The sequence below is a fragment of the Rhinolophus sinicus genome, linkage group LG10 (genome assembly GCF_036562045.2).
Source record: "Rhinolophus sinicus isolate RSC01 linkage group LG10, ASM3656204v1, whole genome shotgun sequence".
NCBI lineage: Eukaryota > Metazoa > Chordata > Mammalia > Chiroptera > Rhinolophidae > Rhinolophus > Rhinolophus sinicus.
The window spans coordinates 77515321-77535441 of record NC_133759.1 but is presented as its reverse complement, the minus strand read 5'-3'; the positions used below and the strand labels follow the sequence as shown (position 1 = coordinate 77535441).

At 38.0% G+C, this 20121-nt stretch overlaps 1 protein-coding gene across 2 annotated transcripts in view; it reads right to left on the bottom strand.

The window, feature by feature from the left end:
- Window positions 1-640: 640 nt before the first annotated feature.
- Window positions 641-20121, bottom strand: part of PCBD2 (pterin-4 alpha-carbinolamine dehydratase 2) — a 46764-nt gene continuing 27283 nt past the window's right edge. For both annotated transcript variants that reach the window (XM_074313534.1, XM_074313533.1), the window contains 2 exons: window positions 2922-3002; window positions 641-889 (listed from right to left, as the gene is read on the bottom strand). In XM_074313534.1, coding sequence (XP_074169635.1) covers window positions 794-889; window positions 2922-3002 — 177 coding nt within the window. In that variant the 3' untranslated portion in view covers window positions 641-793. The remainder of the gene's footprint in view (window positions 890-2921; window positions 3003-20121) is intronic.

Here is a 20121-nt window from a genome sequence, read left to right as displayed (position 1 = left end):
GAGTAAACAGAGCTCATTACTGGATAATACCCAAGTAGCTTTTAGCTTAATGGCTAGAGACCTCCAGTTCAGGGGTCACAACATGTAAATGATGAAAAAAAATGACCCTTGGATCCTCCTTAACTCAGTAAGTCAAATAATGAATGACCTGGCAAGTTGGTCACTGTGACTGAGAATCCTGATATTGCCACACCTTGCAGGAAGCCAGGGACAAAATACTTGTCCTCGCCTCCAATTCTCTGTCTGAAAAGTAAGAATAAAACACAAGATAGCTCACCCAATTTTTGTCACTTTGTAATCTAATTACTTACATAATAACAGCAGCTAAAATCCAAATCATCTTTAGCTTCATAAGAATTGTTTAGACGGTTAAATTGTTTAGACGGTTAAAACCCTTTACCTACAGAGTTCGTCATTCTGTGTCGACCTTATAACTATTCTCCAACACAATGCATTTGTAAACTCACCATGATCACTTGAATTTCTTGGTTATAAAATGTGTGAATGCTCCCCTATCCCAATTTCTGGTCGTTGTAAGAATGCTATTTCTCTTTTTGAACACTGCATTATTAACATAATTCCTGGGTTGGGTTGCCTTACATATATGATTAGCTATAATGAAAAATATCTCAGGCTCAAATTTAAATCTTTGAATTTTGTATTTAAGCACTGATTTTATAAAATGTAGTACAGAGATGAACTAAATTTACAACTTAATTTGTTCATGCAAATCGCCTTCAAAATACATTGCATCTAAGATGCATATAAGATTTTACAGGCATTTTGGAAGAAGTCACACAGAAACAGCTATTTTTTCAATAAACTTGGCCAGTTTCACATCTCTTTTGGTCAGTCCACCAGTGTCATGCGAGGTGAGAGTTATCTGGACCTAAGAAAGAAAGAAAAGCAGTTTTTAAAATCCTGACCTGTGATTCATGGTATTCTCCTTTAGCGGTTCAAAAATCAATCTATTTATTTAACATTCATACTTGAGAATTGGGGAGATTAAATGTTTTAGAAAATACTGCATTATGAATAAGCACAGCATTTCCAAACCCAGTAAACTCCAGGGACACAGTCTGCTTCAGGCTGGGCCCAGCAGCTGCCCACAGATAAAAAGGTTCTCGCTTAAGAAGGGCAATTCAGCTGTCAGAATCTCAAATCTTGTCTCTTGAAAAAAAAAAGAGACTGAGGTTCCATTTGAACTCCTATCACTTTAATTACACCAACTATTTTCAGGCCCCTGAGAAAAACCAAGTTATCAAATATAGTATCTTAGCAACATTTAAAAAGTCCATTTCAACCCAGCAATTCCACTCTTAGGTATCTATCCAGAGAAATCCAAGACACTAATTCGAAAAAATACATGCACCCCTACGTTTACTGTAGCGCTATTTACAATAGCCAAGACTTGGAAACAACCAAAATACCCATCGGTAGACGACTGGATTAAGAAACTGTGGTACATTTATACAATGGAGTATGACTCGGCTATAAAGTAGAATGAAATCTCACCATTTGCAATGATATGGATGGACCTAGAGAACATTATGCTAAGTGAAATAAGTCAGACAGAGAAAGACAAATACCATTTGATCTCACTTATATGTGGAATCTAAAGAACTGAATAAATGAACAAACTAAACAGAAATAGTCTCAGATACAGAGGAAAAACTGATGGTTGCTAGAAGGGAGGGGCATGGGGATGAGAGAGAAGGGGAAGGGATGAGACAGCATAAACTGGTAACTACAATATTGCCACGGGGATATGAAAGACAGTTTGGGGAATATAATCAATAATGCTGTAAAGATTTTGTAGGGTGTCAGATGGGCACATGTCCTATTAGGGAGACCACTTCATGGACTGTGTAGATGCCTGACCACTGCACTGTACACCTGAAGCTGCAGCTGAATAATACTGTATGTCAACCATAATTTAATATATATAGTCACGGAATATGGAGTACAGCATAGGGAATAGAGTCAATGGAACTATAATAGATATATACGATGTCAGAGGGGCAATAGATTGGGGGAGGGGGATTATCACTGTGTGTGGGGTGAAATGTCTAACTATCACATTGTTTTGTACACCTGAAACTAATAGTTTTTTAAAAAAAAGTCCATTTCCAAATTAGAGAAGTGGTGTGGGGGTGGGATGGAGGAATACTCTTGCTTCTTGACAAATTGATAAAAATGGGCAAATAAAGGCAACCACGAAAGAAAAATTTATCATGGTATCTGCATGCTCTGAATTATTCCAAAAAAATCACAAGAATAGCATGACATTTTCTCTTTATTCAAAGTAGACTTTCAAAGAGAAAAGAACCCCATGGAAATCTAGATGATTAGACATTCCAAATGGCATGACCATAAATAAAGGCAGGGACACTTTTTGAGGGGCGGGGCATGAGTCTTCTCACTGCATCCCCTTAAAATTACTTAAGATTAAGTCTTTTCACTCTTTCTTTGTCTTAAGCAAGGTTAGCTCCCACTGAGGAGACAGCATTTAATAAATAGTTATTATTTAAACCACAGTTCTTGAGCAAATTTATCTCAATGAGATAAATAAGTCCCTACTTTTTATTTGCTACCATTTCTTTCAATGGTTTACCTTAAGAAGGTTTAAAAATTTATCTGCATGATATTCAAGTTTAATTCAGGAGCCTAATTGGCCCAACTTTCATATTAGTTTCAGTACAAGACAAGCATGAACATTAAGGGCTTAGTCACTGTTCTCTTGAGCAAATCTAAAAGTATGCTACTAATTTGCAATAATACACAGGATGCTGAGAGAAACAAACGAGAATACTTTCCGAAGCACCATGACACTTAGCTGCATGGATGACAAAGATGGAAGAATGAAATTGATTAAACTTCATAATTATGATGATCCCAAAAGAAGGCAATTTTGTTGTTACCTTGTTGTACACATTGAACCATTCTGGGTGATGATTCATCTTCTCTGCTTGTAGGGCAACTCGGGACATAAAGCCAAATGCCTGCATGAGATGAAGTGGAAAGTGATTACCAACACTGCCCTTTGCCCTGGGCCTGAGAGCCACCAGAGCAATCCAACCAGATCAAGACATAGATGGCTAGCATCCTTGGGGAAGCCTGGAAAAACCAAATATGAAAGGGATTGCTCTCCACAGAGCTGGGATAACAGTGTAGCAGGACCATGACCTTCTGCTTGATGGTGGAAAACAATCAGCCTCAAATAAACAAAGGAGGAAATTGGTCTCACCCAGTGACCTGTCTGGACTGCTTAATTGTCCTCAGGACTAGACTCCAAAACAGCACGGGAGTAATTTCCCGTCAACCCAGTGCCCTGGATCTCACTATCTGGCTCCAAATCCTGGGAGCCACTTTTCTTGCAGCACTTCTCTGTTTGTTTTAGGTGATTGGATTGCTAACAAGGCATCAACCACAAGACTATGGAAGAATGTCTTCTGAGCGTGTGCTAAGCCGAAGTACAGCCAGAAATGAACAGCTTTGCCATCCCATCTCTCAGGCTGGATAGGAGGGGACGAAAGACTATTTTCATTGACATCTAGAGCGAAACAGAAAAGACTGGTTGGCCCATTCGGTTGTATTACTGCCCAGCATTCCCAGCCACAGGTGTCAGTGTGGCCCCACAGGGCTGTCTTTATCCCACACAGAATGTGCAAACCTAATTTTGCTGAGCAGAAGGCAAATATATCCTGTGAGGAAAACAAACTCTTTTTTTTTTTTTGCTTGCTCTCAAATTTTTATGAGGGTAATTGCAACATCAGGAGTCTGTCTCTGTCGTGCCCAGAAAGCAGAAATACTTGGTAAGACTTTAAGGTGAGGGTACATTAATCACAAAGTTACAGTGGAATTCACAGGCCTGTCATACCCATTACAGCCACAGAAATAAATATTTAACTTCATTGCCCCTATCTAGAAAAAGCAATCTGATGTTAGCTGCGCTGGTTTTTAGATCACCAAATGACAAAAGAGCACATTTCCAAGTAACAGCAAGAAATATGGAAGCTGCCATTCCAAACAATTCTGTCATTTATAGTGGTTCCTATCTCAGAACCGACTTTATTTAGGATAAAAATTTCCATTTTGACATTTAAGGCCTAAAGATTTCCCCTGTTAGGAAAAAGAAGAAAATTCAAGCAAAACCCATTTAACCATGTATGGAATTATCAGTGGGAAAGCATATTCACTCTCCTACCCCTCTCCTTTCATACAGGAGTTCCCCCTTATCCAGTTTTGTTTTTTCATGGTGTCACTTACCCGTGGCCAACCATGGTTTGAAAATAGTAAAAGAATTCCAGAAATAAAAAATTTGTAAGTTTTAAAATGCGCACTGTTCTGAACAGTCTGATGAAATCTCACACTGTCCCGCTCCATTCCGCCCATGACGTGGATCACCCCTCCGTCCAGCGTCTCCACGCTATACATGCTACCCACCCATCAGTCACTTAGTAGCCCTCTTGTTTCAGATTGGTTATGAGAGAGAAAGAGCAAGAGAGAGAAACCACATTCACATAGCTTTTATTATAGTATATTATAATTGTTCTACTTTATTGTTAGTTATTGTTGTTAATCTCTTGTGCCTAATTTATAAACGTCATCAGAGTTATGTATGTATAGGAAAAACAGTATATACAGAGGGTGCCAAAAAATGTATACACATTTTAAGACAGGAAAAAACTGTATTAAAATTGTATTAATAATACTCAATACATACTGATAATAAAAGATGAATCTAAGTCATGTGTAAACATTATAGGGTTTGACACTATCTAGTTTCAGGCATCCACTGGAGGTCCTGGTATGTCTCCCCCACAGATAAGGAGGAAATACTATAATCTGACTCTCTAGATTGTGAGGGGAAGGGAAAAGTCAAATGTGAAAGTCCTTTAATTATTCAAACACAGAGATAACCTGTATTAAATGATGTATAATGAGAATTTTTACTCTTTCTATAATTCCTTATTCTGGTTTAGCTTTAGAAGACTTAGGAGACTAACTGCCAACCCTGAGAGACAGTTATACAGTCGTTAAGGACATGGGCTTTTGAGCCAGGGAGTCCTGGACTTAAATCCTAACTCTACTATTTAACTCTTATGTGAGTTAACTCTGAGCCTCAGTTTTCTTATCAATAAAATGGGGATAATAATAAAAAGCTCATGTAATCATTCTAATAAAAAATGAGATAAAGGATATAAAAGCACTTAGCACAGCACTAGGCACAGACTAAGAGATCCATAAGGGCACAGACTGCTACCACGAGTGCTTCTGGCCAAGCTGCATATGATAAGCCTCATAAAACATAATGGTAGGTGAAAAGCAGTTCCACAGCCGTGAGAATGTTACGATTCCACTGCTGCCTCCCAGAAGAATGGCCCCTTCCTTTTGCCACGTGCACTGACATAAGCCTGACAAATAGATAACATGCTGTGAAGTACCACTATGATGCACACTGACTGGGGAAAACAGCTTAATGACGAGGAATCAGGGGGGCACAGTCAGTCACTGCTCAAGTTCTTAAGCCCCGGGGCCACAATTTCTTTGAACCATGTTATCCCAAAATGTTCAAAGTGATACTTAGAATCCCTTCCCATTTCTCAAGAGCCAAATGGATCAAATGGAGGATTTGAATATGGTCAGAAGTGCTCCTCAAATCTTTGACTACCAGCATGCCATCAGCATAGCAGCAAATCCATTCCATCACAGATATGACTTAAAAAAGAACACCCATATCCTAAGAGGTATACTGATCAAAGAAAAAGCATCTACCACATCTACATACAATGTAAAAAGAGGGGGCACATCCAAAGACCTTCTAAATGTGTATTTTCCTCAGCCTTACATATTTCCCTTCAACTGCCACCTAATATTTGCATTTAATAAAATATCACAAAGCCTGATAAACCATTTACATAGGAGTTACTAATTCTTCCTTAGGGAAAGAACAGTCAAACTGCTCTGGGTACAAGGAGACAACTCCATAACCCTTCTTCTATATAACAGAACCAAATACTCCCCCCAAATATTTGTTTTTAAATTCACAGATTAAAAACATCCATAACAATACACATTCACATTAAAGTCAAAGAATTTCTGCAAGGAAGTTAGATGAGTGAGTAGGAGAAGGAAAAAGCAAAACTTCAAAGGGGAATTTTGATTATCTAGACTATAATAAAGAAGGAATATGACTAAACAGCAAACTTGGCAGATGGTGAAAAGCATCTGTTCCTTCTTTCTAAGATTTCTATTTTACAGCCCTGGGTACTTGTTCCCAGGATGCCACTTGGAATCTAAAGGCCTTAGACTAGCTAAACGTACAGGCCTTCTAAAACCATTCCATCAAAGAAAGCTGCACACAGACACCACTAAAAACCCAGTAAGAAGTTTAGAAGGCAGGACTGAGAAAAGGGGCAAAATGAAGTAGAAATCAATACGAGTTTATAAGAATTAGAAAATAATAAATACAGAAGACAAAGTAGATCTAACATATAGACAATTATTGTCAATAGGAGAACAAAAAAAAGGAAAAATTAGAGATGTATTAGGTTGGTGCAAAAGTAATTGTGGTTTAAAAGGTTAAAATTGCAAGAACTGCAATTACTTTTGTACCAACTTAATAATTCAAGAAAACTTTCTAGAAATAAAAGATTGAAATCTGTAGATGGTAAGAATTCAACCATGTCTACACATCCTAGTAAAGTTGGTGAACTTTGAAGAAAAAAAATCCTTTTGGCATCAAGTCAAAAAGTTCAATTCACCTATAAGAATGAAAAGAATCTGACTGACCTCAAACTTCCACACAGCAACATTCAACACGGAAATCAGAGGAGCAATGCTTATAAAGAATTTGGGAAATGAAAGTGCAAAAAATTTTATACCTAGCTAAACTGTTGTTCAAAATTAATGCAAGTGATATAATTTTTTTTAATGCAATAACTCAAGGAATAATTCCCATTCAACCTTCTTGAGGAAACTTTTATTAAAGGATGAAATATAAGTAACTAGGAGATGAGTGGAGAAACTATACCAAAGATATTGGCAGTGAGTAATAAGTTCACTCAGCTCTAGAAACACATTTAAAACAACGGTGGGGATTATAGTCAAATATTGAAATGTAAAAGTTAAAAACTATTAAAGGGGTTGAAGGAAAAGGGAAAGAAATGAGAAAGGTAAACAGAAGTTTTAAAAAATCTTGAAAGCTGAAAGATCAAATGTTAGAGATATTAAGTATATTTAAAGGTATAAAACGTATGTATTAGAACTAAAAAATATGAACTAAAATTGTATGGTGAGGGATAGAAGAAAGTAGAAGTATAATTTTGATAATGCTTAGTGGGGAGATCACTATATAAACAAATGTTATCTAAATGCTATCTAAAGAAATAAGAGAATTAAGTTTGCTATGTAAAATTATAAGTATAATAGTATCCACAAAAAGAACCAAAACAAAAATAGAAACATTCACAATTAAGTAAAGAAAAACACAATTAAAATGAAGCAAAGTAAACACAATCTGTGTTATGATTTAAATTAAGGGAGAAAAAAGTATATTGGTTCTGTCATGTTTTATAAAACCAAACATCTTTCCAATCAATACACCAAAGAGCCTAAATCCAACCAATTAAAAGAAAACTTTATAGTGCATCACAAAGCAAAATTTAACCACTGGAAAAAAAGGACATAGGCCAATGTAAAAAAAAAAAATTTAAGAAATTATAAGAGTAATTTACCATTATTAAGTATATCCACAATGAAGCTTGAATAATTGTGAATATCTATGTGTACTACAAATCACATAGCGTCAAAATCAATGAGGCAGAAATGACAGGAAATATAAGACAAATAGAAATATTTGTAGTTAGATACTTTAATTCACATCTCTTAATCCATGGCAGAGTAAGTGAACAAAAGTAAAAATATAGACTACTCAAGTACATAATTTATTATAAAATCTCACTGAGAAATAAAAATGATCAGAACTGACCACAGAAGAGGAAAAACATCTAAACAATTAAATAGAGAAATGTGTCTAAGAGTGACACCAAAAAGTAACAGTTCCCAATCATTTCACAGAGGAATTCTATCAAACCTTTAAGGAACAGTTAACTCTAATACTAATCAAACTGTTCCAGAGCATAGAAAAAGAACATTTCCAAATTACTTTTATAAACTATCATAACTGTCTCCAAATTCCCAGAGATAGCATATAATGAAACTACAAGTATAGATTGATCTCATATTAATTGAAATCTTAATAAACAAAACCTAGCAATACACTGAAAGAAAAAACACCATGAGCAAACAGGATTCAGTCTAAGAATGCAAGGATGGTTTAACATTAGGAAATATATTAATATAATTTATCATATTAATAAATCAAAAAATCATATAATGACTGCTATAAATTCTGAAAAGATATTTGATAAATTCAACATTTATTATGTATTACAACTCTTAATGAAATTAGAATATATGAACCCCTCCTTAAATGATAGAATATATTCTTGGTCCAAAAGGCAATATCATTCTTTTTTTTTTTAATAAAATGTATTTATTTTCTTAAACTTTATACCAATCTTAATAAAAAGTGGTAAAGTATATATTTTATATACATTTTATATATATATATATACACACACATATATACACATACACACACACACACACACACACACACACACCCCAAGATGATAAACTGGGCCTTTCTATTTTTTGTTTGTTTGTTTGTTTTATTTGTTTCAGGTACACAAAACAATGCAATAGCCAGACATTTCACCCCCACAAAGTGACAACCCCTCTCCCCCAATCAATCTACTGCCCCCCTGACATTGTACATATCTATTACAATTCCATTGACTTTATTCCCTATGATGAACTCTATATCCCGTGACTATATACATATATTAAATTATAGTTGGCATACAATATTATTCAGCTTCAGGTGTACAGTGCAGGGTCAGGCAGGCAATATCATTCTTAATAGGAAACTAGAAGAATTCCCATTAAAGTCAAAAATAAAACAAATAAGCCAAAAAAGTCAATAGCCTTTTTATACAAACAATAACTAATTAGAAAATATATTGGAAGAAAAGATCCCATCTAAAATGGCACCAAAAGGGGTGGCCAGTTGGCTCAGTTGGTTAGAGTGTGGTGCTAATAACACCAAGATTGCTGGTTCAATTCCGGCATGGGCCACTGTGAGTTGTGCCCTCCTTTAAAATTAATTAATTAAGTAAGTAAGTAAGTAAAATAAAATAAAATGGCACCAAAAATTATCTAGAAGTAAACTTAACAAGAAATGTATAAATTCCATATGCAGAAAATTTTAAACCACTACTAAAAAATAGATTGACTACATTAAAACCTTTCTCTGTATGGCAATAAAAATCAACAAAATTAAAAGACAAACAACAAACTGTATTTGCAGTACACATGTCCTGAGCACATAAAGAGCTCCTATAAATTAATAAGAAAAAGACCAACAACCCAATTTTTAAAAATAGGCAAAAGACATAATAAGTAATAGAAAAGAAATCAAATGGTACTTAAACATAAAAACTGCCCAGTCTCATACATGATAAGAGAAGCACAAATTAAAACTAAGATATATGTCATATCTCAATAAAGCTGGGGGGGAACTAAGTTAAACCTACCAGTTTGACAAAGATCAAAAAGGTTGATAATATTCTGTTGGATAATATTCTGTTGGTGAAGATACAGGAGAAAAAGCACTCTCGTACATTGTTGGTGAATATAAACTGATTAATAATCACTATGGAAGAGAATTTGACAATATCTATCAAAATTTAAAATGTTCATGACTATCTGCCAAACAATTCTACTTCTAGGAATTTTTCTGCAGACATACTCAAACATAAATTACAAGAATGGTCACTGCAGCACCTGGTAATAGCCATGGACTTGAGAGAGCCAAATGTCCATCAGTAGGGACCTGATTAAATATATTACGGTACATTTATACACTGGAATACTATGCAGCCATTAAGAAGAAAGAGGAAACTATCCTCTGACGTGGAAATACATTACACTCCAAGATACATTACTAAATGAAAAAAAAAAAATGTGTAACAATACTCTGTGAATTGTATGAAAAGGAAAAAGAAAACTACATGCATTAATATCTCTGGAACGATCCATAATGAACCACTAATAGTGAAAGCTGGGGGTGTGGAAGAGGGAACTGGGTGGTTGAAAATCAGGAACAGGAAGAGATACTCCTATACTCTTCGGAACCTTTGGAACTTTGTACCACATATATACCTGACCTATGTTTAACAATTAGTTTGGGGAAAAATGAAGAAAACATGCAAATAAAGGTCTCACTGTAAAGGCAGCTGAGATCCTACCATGTATGTAACCTGGTTCATATTAAAATATTTTGGCTCATGTTAACTTCTTAACATACCTGTTTAGGTGGGTTTTTAGTGCCAATTTACAGCATAGTTTGTCTATGAGCCATGTTCTGTTGAGCCACGGCCATTTCAAACAAACATATGGCCAACAAATAACATATAATGGCTGATAATAGTTTCAGTCTTTCCTCTACTGCAAATTACAAACATTTTATGAACAAGTCAATGAATGCATGATGAAGTATGACTTTTTAAGTCACTCTGCCATTTTAAGGAATGTAAGCATTACAATCACAGTAAATTGGGCCAATGAAGTTTGTCATTTGGAAATCTCCAAACCATCAGCAATTAAAAGATTTTTCCGTGAACCCCAAATCAAGTATTCTTTGGGAACTTTAATTTTTCTTCAAGTTCCCTTTGTTTCCTTTTATTCCGTGAAAATATGAAAGACTATCAGATGCACGAAACCAAAACAAAAATCCTGTATCAATCTGTGAAATGTTTAACAGCACCCTGAATTTAAAATGCAGCTTCGGCCAAATAACATGTATGATTTATTAAAGTTCTAGGACTTAACTTCTAGCACATAGTTACAATATAAATCTTTCATTACCCAGAGCAATCCTCTTTGATACATGTTCTTTAAATCAGCTGTCTTTTATATTTTGATTGTAGACTATTTTAATTATGCACTAAAAAGGAACATATCTCCCACTAAGAAAATGAGCACCAGCGACTCCAAAGTAATTTCCCCAGTACGATCTCCATTAAGCCTCTAAATACTTCCTTTACTAATTCAATGAATTAGAACTCTATTGTTTATGAATCACCTTTATGTTTGTAGGCCTATAACCCTTCTTTTATAAAACACAATTGCTATAGAAGGAAATGATATTTATGTCTGATTAGAAATGAAAACACTATTACATAAATCAGTTTGGGCATTTCTTCACGTTTTGAAACATGATCGGCAATTTAGTCTAATTGGTGATCAAGGAAACTATCTTGTGATCAATTAAAGTAATTACCAGATTCCGGCAACACAACCTACCTTAATTTCAGCTCGAGTCTGCACTTCTTCAACTTTAATTAAAAATAATGAAAATTATTAAGCAAAATGCACAGCAAGATCATTGCCAAGCACGCACATGTCACAGGACGGGGCCTTCCCTGGGTGTTGGTGACGGATCAATCACATAAACATTGCTTGATGCACCAAGGAAAGGCGTTCCTTGCTCCAGGATACGATTACACGTCTCACCATGACTTTCTCGTGGAAAGCAGTGTTAACTGTGCTGCCCATCACAGGGAACATCAGACCTTAATTCGCAGGCAGCAGAAAAATATTCTCGACTAGCAACATGAGAACTGCGAAGCACAGACCCGACCAAAGACATATTTGATCTACGCTTTTCTGTCTCCTAACTGCCCCCAGCAGTTTGAGCACAGTGGTCAACTGCAAAGACTTTGGGGACAGACCCCAGGTGCAGTCCTCGCTCTGCTGCTCACTAACTATGTGACTTCAGAGAAATCACTCAACATTTGAAATGAGCCCCTCATTTCGTCATATGTAAAAAGGGACTAGTTTATGTAACGTATTTTACAGGATACCAGGCAGTCTATTAGGCACTCAGTCAACACTTTAACATTATATGGCCTGGAGAGGAAGAATTCCTTTCCAAACCTAGTATAAAAACAATTGGAAGGCCAAAGAAATTCACTTTTGGAAGGTCGAGAAACATATTGAAAACTGTTTCTCTAAGTGGGTATCATCGCAGGAAGAGTTCCAACAGGACTCGCAATCTGTCCATGAGCATCCTAGCCACGCACGTGACTCACGTCTCCCTGAGAAGCCAGACTACGGGCCTCACCGGAGGACCATTCCCTGGCAGCCCACGGTGTGTGTCTGGGGGCAGACACAACCCCCACCAACCCAGGGCCACAGGTCGACCTGCTTTCTACTCGATCCACTGCAGAACACAACTTTCCGAGTAACTCGGGCCAAGAATATCCAGCTCTGTAACGGAAAACTGGCTTCCCAGGCACTTGAGACAATGTCCACAAGCTGCTGAAGGAGTAGCCTGCTCTGCAGAGCCTAGCACCTAGGAGAGAATTAGCGCTCCTCCAGCTGGTGATCAGAGCAGCACCTATAAGAGAACATGTACCTCTAAACATCACCTTCAAAAGCTGTACTCACAGAACCGTGACATTTTAGAGTCTTTAAAAAAAGTTCTTAAGTCACCATTTCTGGAAATTACCATAATACCCTAAATAACCATTTGGAAAAATAAGACAGCTCTTTTACCTAATTACATGGTACCATCTTCAAGATACACTGTTAAATGAAAAAGCAAGGGGCAAAAAGTTTTCCTTTGCAGAATCAGGATTTCTAATTCCATTAGTAAGTTCCTCCCGAATTCCCAGGCTAGGAAGACTACCCTTTGAGAGAGGTCTACTAGCATAAATCCACTCTTGTCCAGGCAGCAGTTTAACCAACATAAACAACCTCTACACACACAATTTTACCTAAGAGCTCTTCATTTCTGTCCCGTTTTTAGTGAAAGTTCTCTAACGAGACATTTCACACAGCTGATGCGTGCCAAAAAGGCATTCTGAGATTATCTTATCCCTGAAAAGACACTACTCATTTCCAAATTCCTCTAAACAGAAGTTTAAATTGCATTTCCCTATAACACCATCAGCTACTAGGGGACAGAGCAACAGCTGTTTGATTAGCTCCTTCCAGAATTTCTCATAATCCTTCAGTTTTGCAATCTTGATGAGCACATTTTACCGGCTTTCAATCCATACTTTCCCCCTAATGCAGACTAAAACACTGGTTTCAAAATCACCCCGAGAAATCCACCAGAGAAGCCATTTACCCAGAGTTCCCTAATGTCAAAAAACCTTCTGATGCCTCACTGTTCTCTGGGGCTGTTGTTCATTCTTGCCAATCAGTTGCTTCAAGAAATTTGTTGGCTTTTGGGAGTCTTAAGAAATAAGAAGTACTGCAAAGACTACTAAAGTTTTTTTTGTTTTAGTAACCCTTTAAAAATTAGAATTTACGCTCCTTGGTAATGTCATCATTGTAAAACTTATAGAAATTCAAATTTATATAGAAAAATATCCCTAGGCTTCAATTTCACGGATCCAAACCACTAAAATATATGGAGTATCTGGCCAAATACATTTTTAAAAATTGAGTAATATGCAAAATGGCACTCTACTCACTGCCTTTTCTTTATAATCAACTGGTTCCTTTTAAGAGATGCAACTACCACCATGTTCCCCCAAAAATAAGACCTAACCATAAAATAAGCCCTAGCATGATTTTTCAAGATGACATCCCCTGAACATAAGCCCTAATACGTTTTTTGGAGCAAAATTAATATAAGACCTGGTCTTATTTTCGGGGAAACAAGGTACTACTTACACTAATATAATTCCAGTTGATATCTGACATGAAACTGTCTTGCTCCATTATTGCAACAAAAAGAATCTATATGCAACTAATTTTAAAAAAAGAAAAGGCAAAAAGGCTTCTTTCTGCTCAAATTGGGACATGGTAAATTAAACTGAAAGTCAAGATCCTGTAACAATAACCAACAGGGTAGGAAGAGAACAAGGGCTCAGGGCAGAAAGAAAGTCTACTCCTCCACAACGGGAGTGGGGGGGCCTATCAAAAATGTTTTAAAGAAACAAAGTGATGCCTAATTTGGCTTAATGGTACAGTAAATACACTTTCTACAAGCAGTATACCTTCTTTAAAACAGTCTCATCCCACTCCATGCCAACAAAACATCTGATGGTACAAAAAGGTCTGTACAACATCAACAAATCATACTTACCCTTTCTTTTACTTATTTTTAAATGGAATCAGTTCTACTTTTAAGTACACTTTTGGCAACACGGCCGATATTTTCTGTAAGAGAAATACATCACCCAAATATTCAAACCCAAGTGGACATCCTGATAATTCCACAGAGGACCTCCAGTGACAGTCAGCTGCAACGCACCACAGGAAGAAAACAGGCTGCCAGACCTACTTCACAGAACATGGTGTCGATCCAGAAGAAGCCGGGTGAGGAAAGAGACCATCTCATCCGTCGTCTGTATTTACTTGTTTCAAAGTACACACTCAGGCTGTGAACTTGGAAAGGTCCCTGAACCTGTCAGTCTTCAGATACTGAGCTGAGGCAAACCACAATATATTCAGAATATACCCCCAACCTGCTATGATGAGGCTTAAGGAGAGATCTAGCCCTACCCTTCTAGAGTGAAACTACTTTCTTGTTTTTGTATTTTAAATGGTATTACTAAAGAAGAAAGAAAACTCTCAGGGCTGAAGGCACATAGAGAGTAAAATAAGCTTAGCACTTACCCTGTTTTTGGTGTCAAAAGACTCACAAGGTCTGGTGGGTGGTGTCATTGCATCCTGGAAAGTTCTAATCCCAGCTCTGTCTCATTCTATGCCTTGAGCGAATCCTAAAGTTCTCTCACCTCTCCTAGGCTCTGTAAATTGGAGGCTCTGTTACTTCTTAATTTCACTGTATGAGAAGGTCTCATAAAAACATGCAGAGTGCTTTGTACAGAAAACATGCTACTGTGGAACACTGAAAAGGTTCCAATTTGCCTGAATCCTACACAAAGTAATTTTATGCCATTTTTCTATTCTAGAAAATTTACTCTGCGTGGCCCAAATAAACTTAGTTGCATCCTGAATACAATGAAAAATTTTAAGTCTCTGTGTTAAAAATTCACAAATAAGGCCAATAACTGAAAAAAACAGGAATGAAGAGAGGAACCATTTTAAAAAATAAATGCTTACTTAAGTCAAATTTTTGTTTGCAATATTCCAATATAAATTACCTTAACTTGAGCTGTTGATCAGATAGGGTGTTTTTGGGTTTGGGTTGGTTCATTTTTAATAATTCACAAAATCTTGAAAGAAAAAAAATGGGTATCTTTCCTGAACAGATGTAAGTGGGAACGTTTGTTTTCTCCGCCTTAGAGCAGGCTCCCACGCAGTTCCACCACAGAGCTGGTGCCTTCTCTGGGCAGCTGAGGGCTGAGGGGCAGGCAGCACACAGCAAAGCCCCATGTCTGCACCAGGAGCTGCACAGCTCGCTCACAGCGCCAGCAGAGGAAAAGCACACACACAACAGGCTCTAAAACACTGGGACAAAGAAAGCACATAGGTATCAACGGAGGGGAAGTGCTCGGCCATTTGATGCAGTCACTAAAGAGAAATTCTTTCCTTTTGTTTTTAAAAGTTTATTATTTCATACCTTATGCAAATCATACTTTATATATTAGGCAATAATATTTGAGAAATACTCAAGTCAAATTAAAGGCTTCAATAGCCTTGCCAAAAGCACTGTGATTTTCCTATAAAAAAATTATTCCAATTTGTTGATCTTACATAGGATGAAACATACTGTAACAATCTTCATAATTTATGTCCTGTTGGGACACAATGATTTAAAGTAACATAATACAGAGCCGCATCACCGCTAATCTAAACCACCTGACCAGATAAACACCAGCTTCCCTTCTCTCTTCAGCAAGGGCATTTCTGTTTATTGTCATATCATTTCCTCATTCTAGGAACATGCAGAATAAATGCAGCCAACCTGCATTTCAGTGGGAGGCTGAGCTGGCCTTTCCTATGTCAGGAGGTTTGTGCGCACACAGGTACCAGTACAATGTCAAGGGCTTACGAGACAGAAAACAATCCCAGAATTCCACCCTCAAAATCATTTACAACGAAGCAAATATGGATTCATCCAGTACAATCTGGACCAGGTGTGGTGTTATAAACCACAATCTTTTGGAGATTTTTTTTTTATGTCACTGAAGAGGTAATTCTTTAAAACAAATTATGGGGCTTACTATGAGCCAAATTTTTATAAATCCTTCAATCATGCCTCTTTCCATGGTCACAGGCACTCATGATCTGATTAACCAAGCTGAAAAGCCCAAATTAACCAGCGTCTTTTGGAGTCAAGGAATCTTGGTAGAAGAGAAAGACAGAGTCCATATGGCACTAACCATGGCCATTTCTGGGACACAACTGCATACGCAGATTTCAAATTGCAAGGTTTCTCCAGGGTCCACATCTCTTCGCCCTCCTCATATATGCTAACCTTACCGGGCAGAGGGAGGTTTTTAGGGGGACTTAAGGGAAGGGTTTAAAGTTTCAGTTGTGAAAGGAAAAGTGCAGAAACACATGTGCATTCGGCAGATAACAATTCACTGAAAATATTTTAAATCAAAACAAAATGCCTGTCTGACCAAATTTTCATAAACTTGGTTGGGGAAGAAAAAAACAAACAATTGTTTAAGGGTGGTTTCAAATACTGCTTTCTGCTATTACTGAGAATTTTCAAAGCTCTTCATGCTCCATTGGAAACAGCTCTGCTTCACAAGCTGTTCTGGTCAGTCCTGCCAAAGAAATGGTCTGATACACTTTATTACAAGTTTATCGATCTGCTCACCCAGGCAAATATATGTAATTATCTTTGCCCATGGAGACCAGTGTAAAACAGGATCCCCCCACTGAAAGCAATGAGACCACTAAAGCACAATTTAAAAAGACAGGACTAGCAGATACTAGGCATCTGCAGCCCAACTCCAGCTCCCATGCTACATCCTAACTCAAGTCCCCCAGCCCCAGGATGAGCGGAACCCAAGCCAACTTGACCGCACCATTTTGCAGTCTCACAGGTATCTACAGGAATGGAGGCAGCAAGTAGTTACATTCTGTCACAACCTGGAGCCTTTCGATTGGGGATTTTTCAAGGGAAAAATCATTTTGAAGGATTTCTTTTTTCAGGCAATAGACGTTCAGTAACCTCGGTTTGAACCTAACGCTATGCACATACATTTGTAAAAATCTAAGGTAATACATGACAAACCTGCAGTATTGTTGGTGACATCCCAAGTCAGTGCTATTAACTGGACTGAGGCCCCACTGGCTAATTCACGTTTCCATGAGCTTCGCAGTTTCTGTACACCTTCCTAGATTTCCAGAACCACTTCAAAATTGGCTCACGTGGCTCTGAAGTCATGAGGGCTTAGGTCACGATGGGTTACTCTGGCGTCATGCATGCGTAGGGATCCTCTGATGACAACAAGTCTTGGCATCACTGCACTACCATGTGACTGTTCTCAAACCCTCACCTTCACTCCCAAGCCTTCATTTTTATTAATCTGTACACCAGAGGGTTATCCCCGCAATTCCATTTTCAGATCTATACCCTAAGGAAACTCTGACCCCCGTACACAAGGAGACCCAAGGATGCTTGTTACAGAACTGACAGTAATAATGAACATCAGAAAGAACCTAGATGTCCATCAATAGAGGAATGGATCAACTGTGGTTAACTTAAATTTTTACTTGATTTGCAGAAAAACAGACCATTTTAAAAACACACCTACTGTATCAGAGCAGAGTAATGGGATGGAAAGAGGATCAGCGTGGGAACCCGAAACCGGGACTACATCTCTTGGCTGGGTTGAGATGCCCACCTGGGTACAAGGAGATGACGTGGACCATTCGCACAGCCCGGTGCCCTCACACACACAGTGATGTTCAATGACAAAGAGCATCAGCTAATAATAGCAGCAGTAGCATCTAGTAGGCACAAGGAATTATTTCAGCATTAGCCATAAATTCTTTTATTATTTACATGGAATCACCTGAGAAGACTCTTTTCTGATCAAGTAGCACCATCTGAACATAATTGATTCTTTTTTTCTTCTTCTTTTTTTTAAGATTTTATTGGGGAAGGGAAACAGGACTTTATTGGGGAACAGTGTGTACTTCCAGGACTTTTTCCAAGTCAAGTTGTTGTCCTTTCAATCTTAGTTGTGGAGGGTGCCTTTCAGCTTCAAGTTGTTGTCCTTTCAGTCTTAGTTGTGGAGGGCTCAGCTCAGCTCCAGGTCCAGTTGCCGTTGCTAGTTGCAGGGGGTGCAGCCCACCATCCCTTGCAGGAGTCGAACTGGCAACCTTGTGGTTGAGAAGACGCGCTCCAAACAACTGAGCCATCCGGGAGCTCAGCGGCAGCTCAGCTCAAGGTGCCGTTTTCAATCCTAGTTGCAGCGGGCAGAGCCCACCATCCCTTGCGGGACTTGAGGAATTGAACTGGCAACCTTGTGGTTGAGAGCCCACTGGCCCATGTGGGAATCAAACCGGCAGCCTTTGGAGTTAGGAGCACGGAGCTCCAACCGCCTGAGCCACCAGGCCGGCGCTGAACATAATTGATTCTTGCTGACTATGGATCTTAGTGTATCTCAGGGCCTGAGGTATCACTGATTCTTATTGTTTCGTTCTGTGGGTGAAGAAGGAGAGGAGACAACACAATGGGCACTTGTGAAAATGACATGTCCAGTCCAGGCACTCACACCACCTCGTGGATAGGTCAATCGTGCCTGTTTTATAGAGGAGACGACTGATGCCCGAGAAGGTAAGTGACCTGCCCAGAGTTACACACCTCATAAAAAATGAGGCTGGGATTTGAATTCAAGTATATCCAACTCCAGAGTCCCCATATGTATGTTTAGGACAAATCCCTGATGTCAGAATATACTTTTTCCATTTATTTTTTTTACCCAAATGCTAGTTATAGCAAAAACCAGTCGCCCATAATTTTTATTTAAAAAATTTGATTACAAGAGGAAAATTAAGCATTATAGAAAGTTTAGAAAGAGAAAAAAAAATTACGTATTTTGTTTTTATTTTTTCCCCATTTTAACTGTCATGATAATACTCATTTCATGTGTATCCTGAAGCTTCTTGTAACGTTAAAACATCCTACTCATATTCCATGTGGCTCCTGGTCTTCTTTACTTATTTGCAGAAGCGACACAATCTCACATACAATGGGTAATTTTCTCTTTTAGAAACTATTTCACATAAATGGTTCAATCACGTAGAAGAGACACGAGCATACCAAATGTATCTTTTTAAGCCAGGCCTGCTGAACACAAAGATTTTTACATTCTCGACCAATATACACTGCTGAGTTTCAGCGGCAAAAGCAGAAGAGCAAGTGTATAATCGGGGTGTTGTGAAATAAATGAGATTAAATCCTTTTTTTTCAATGTCCAGTGAAAACATTAGATAATATGATAAAGTCCTCTTCAGCTGAGCACCTATTAAAACCACCAATTAGTTCAGGTATTAACAATCTGCTGTGCCGAAACCGTAACAAGTGAACCTGTTAGAACCTCCACCCACCGGACTTGAAACGACAGGGAGAGCCATCAAATTCTCTCATGTGCAGGCAGTGTGCCCTGTGGAAAGATGCCCACAGAATTCTCTGGGACCCCCGTTCTTATCCTCGAAGACTTCTCCCAGTCCCGTGTGTGACTGTGGGCATGCCACCCAACTGTCATCCTCAGCTGCCCTATTTGTCCAGGTAACGATCATTCACTGAGGGGCAGTAAGAAGGTAAAGGAAGCGAAAGAGCTTCATGTATTTCTGTCTTTAGTGCTTAGACAACAGAGCGCAGTCAGCCCTCCGTATCCACAGATTCAACCAACCACGGATCAAAAATATTAAAAAAAAAAAAATTCCCAGAAAGTTCCAAAAAGCAAAATTTGAATTTGCCACGCACCGAGCGGTACCCTGAATCCACACGGAGGAAGGATGTGTGGGCAGACCCTGTGGTAGCCTCCCGCCATGCACAGACCCTCTGTCACTCCAGCGCTCATTTGAACATTGTTCACCTCGCGT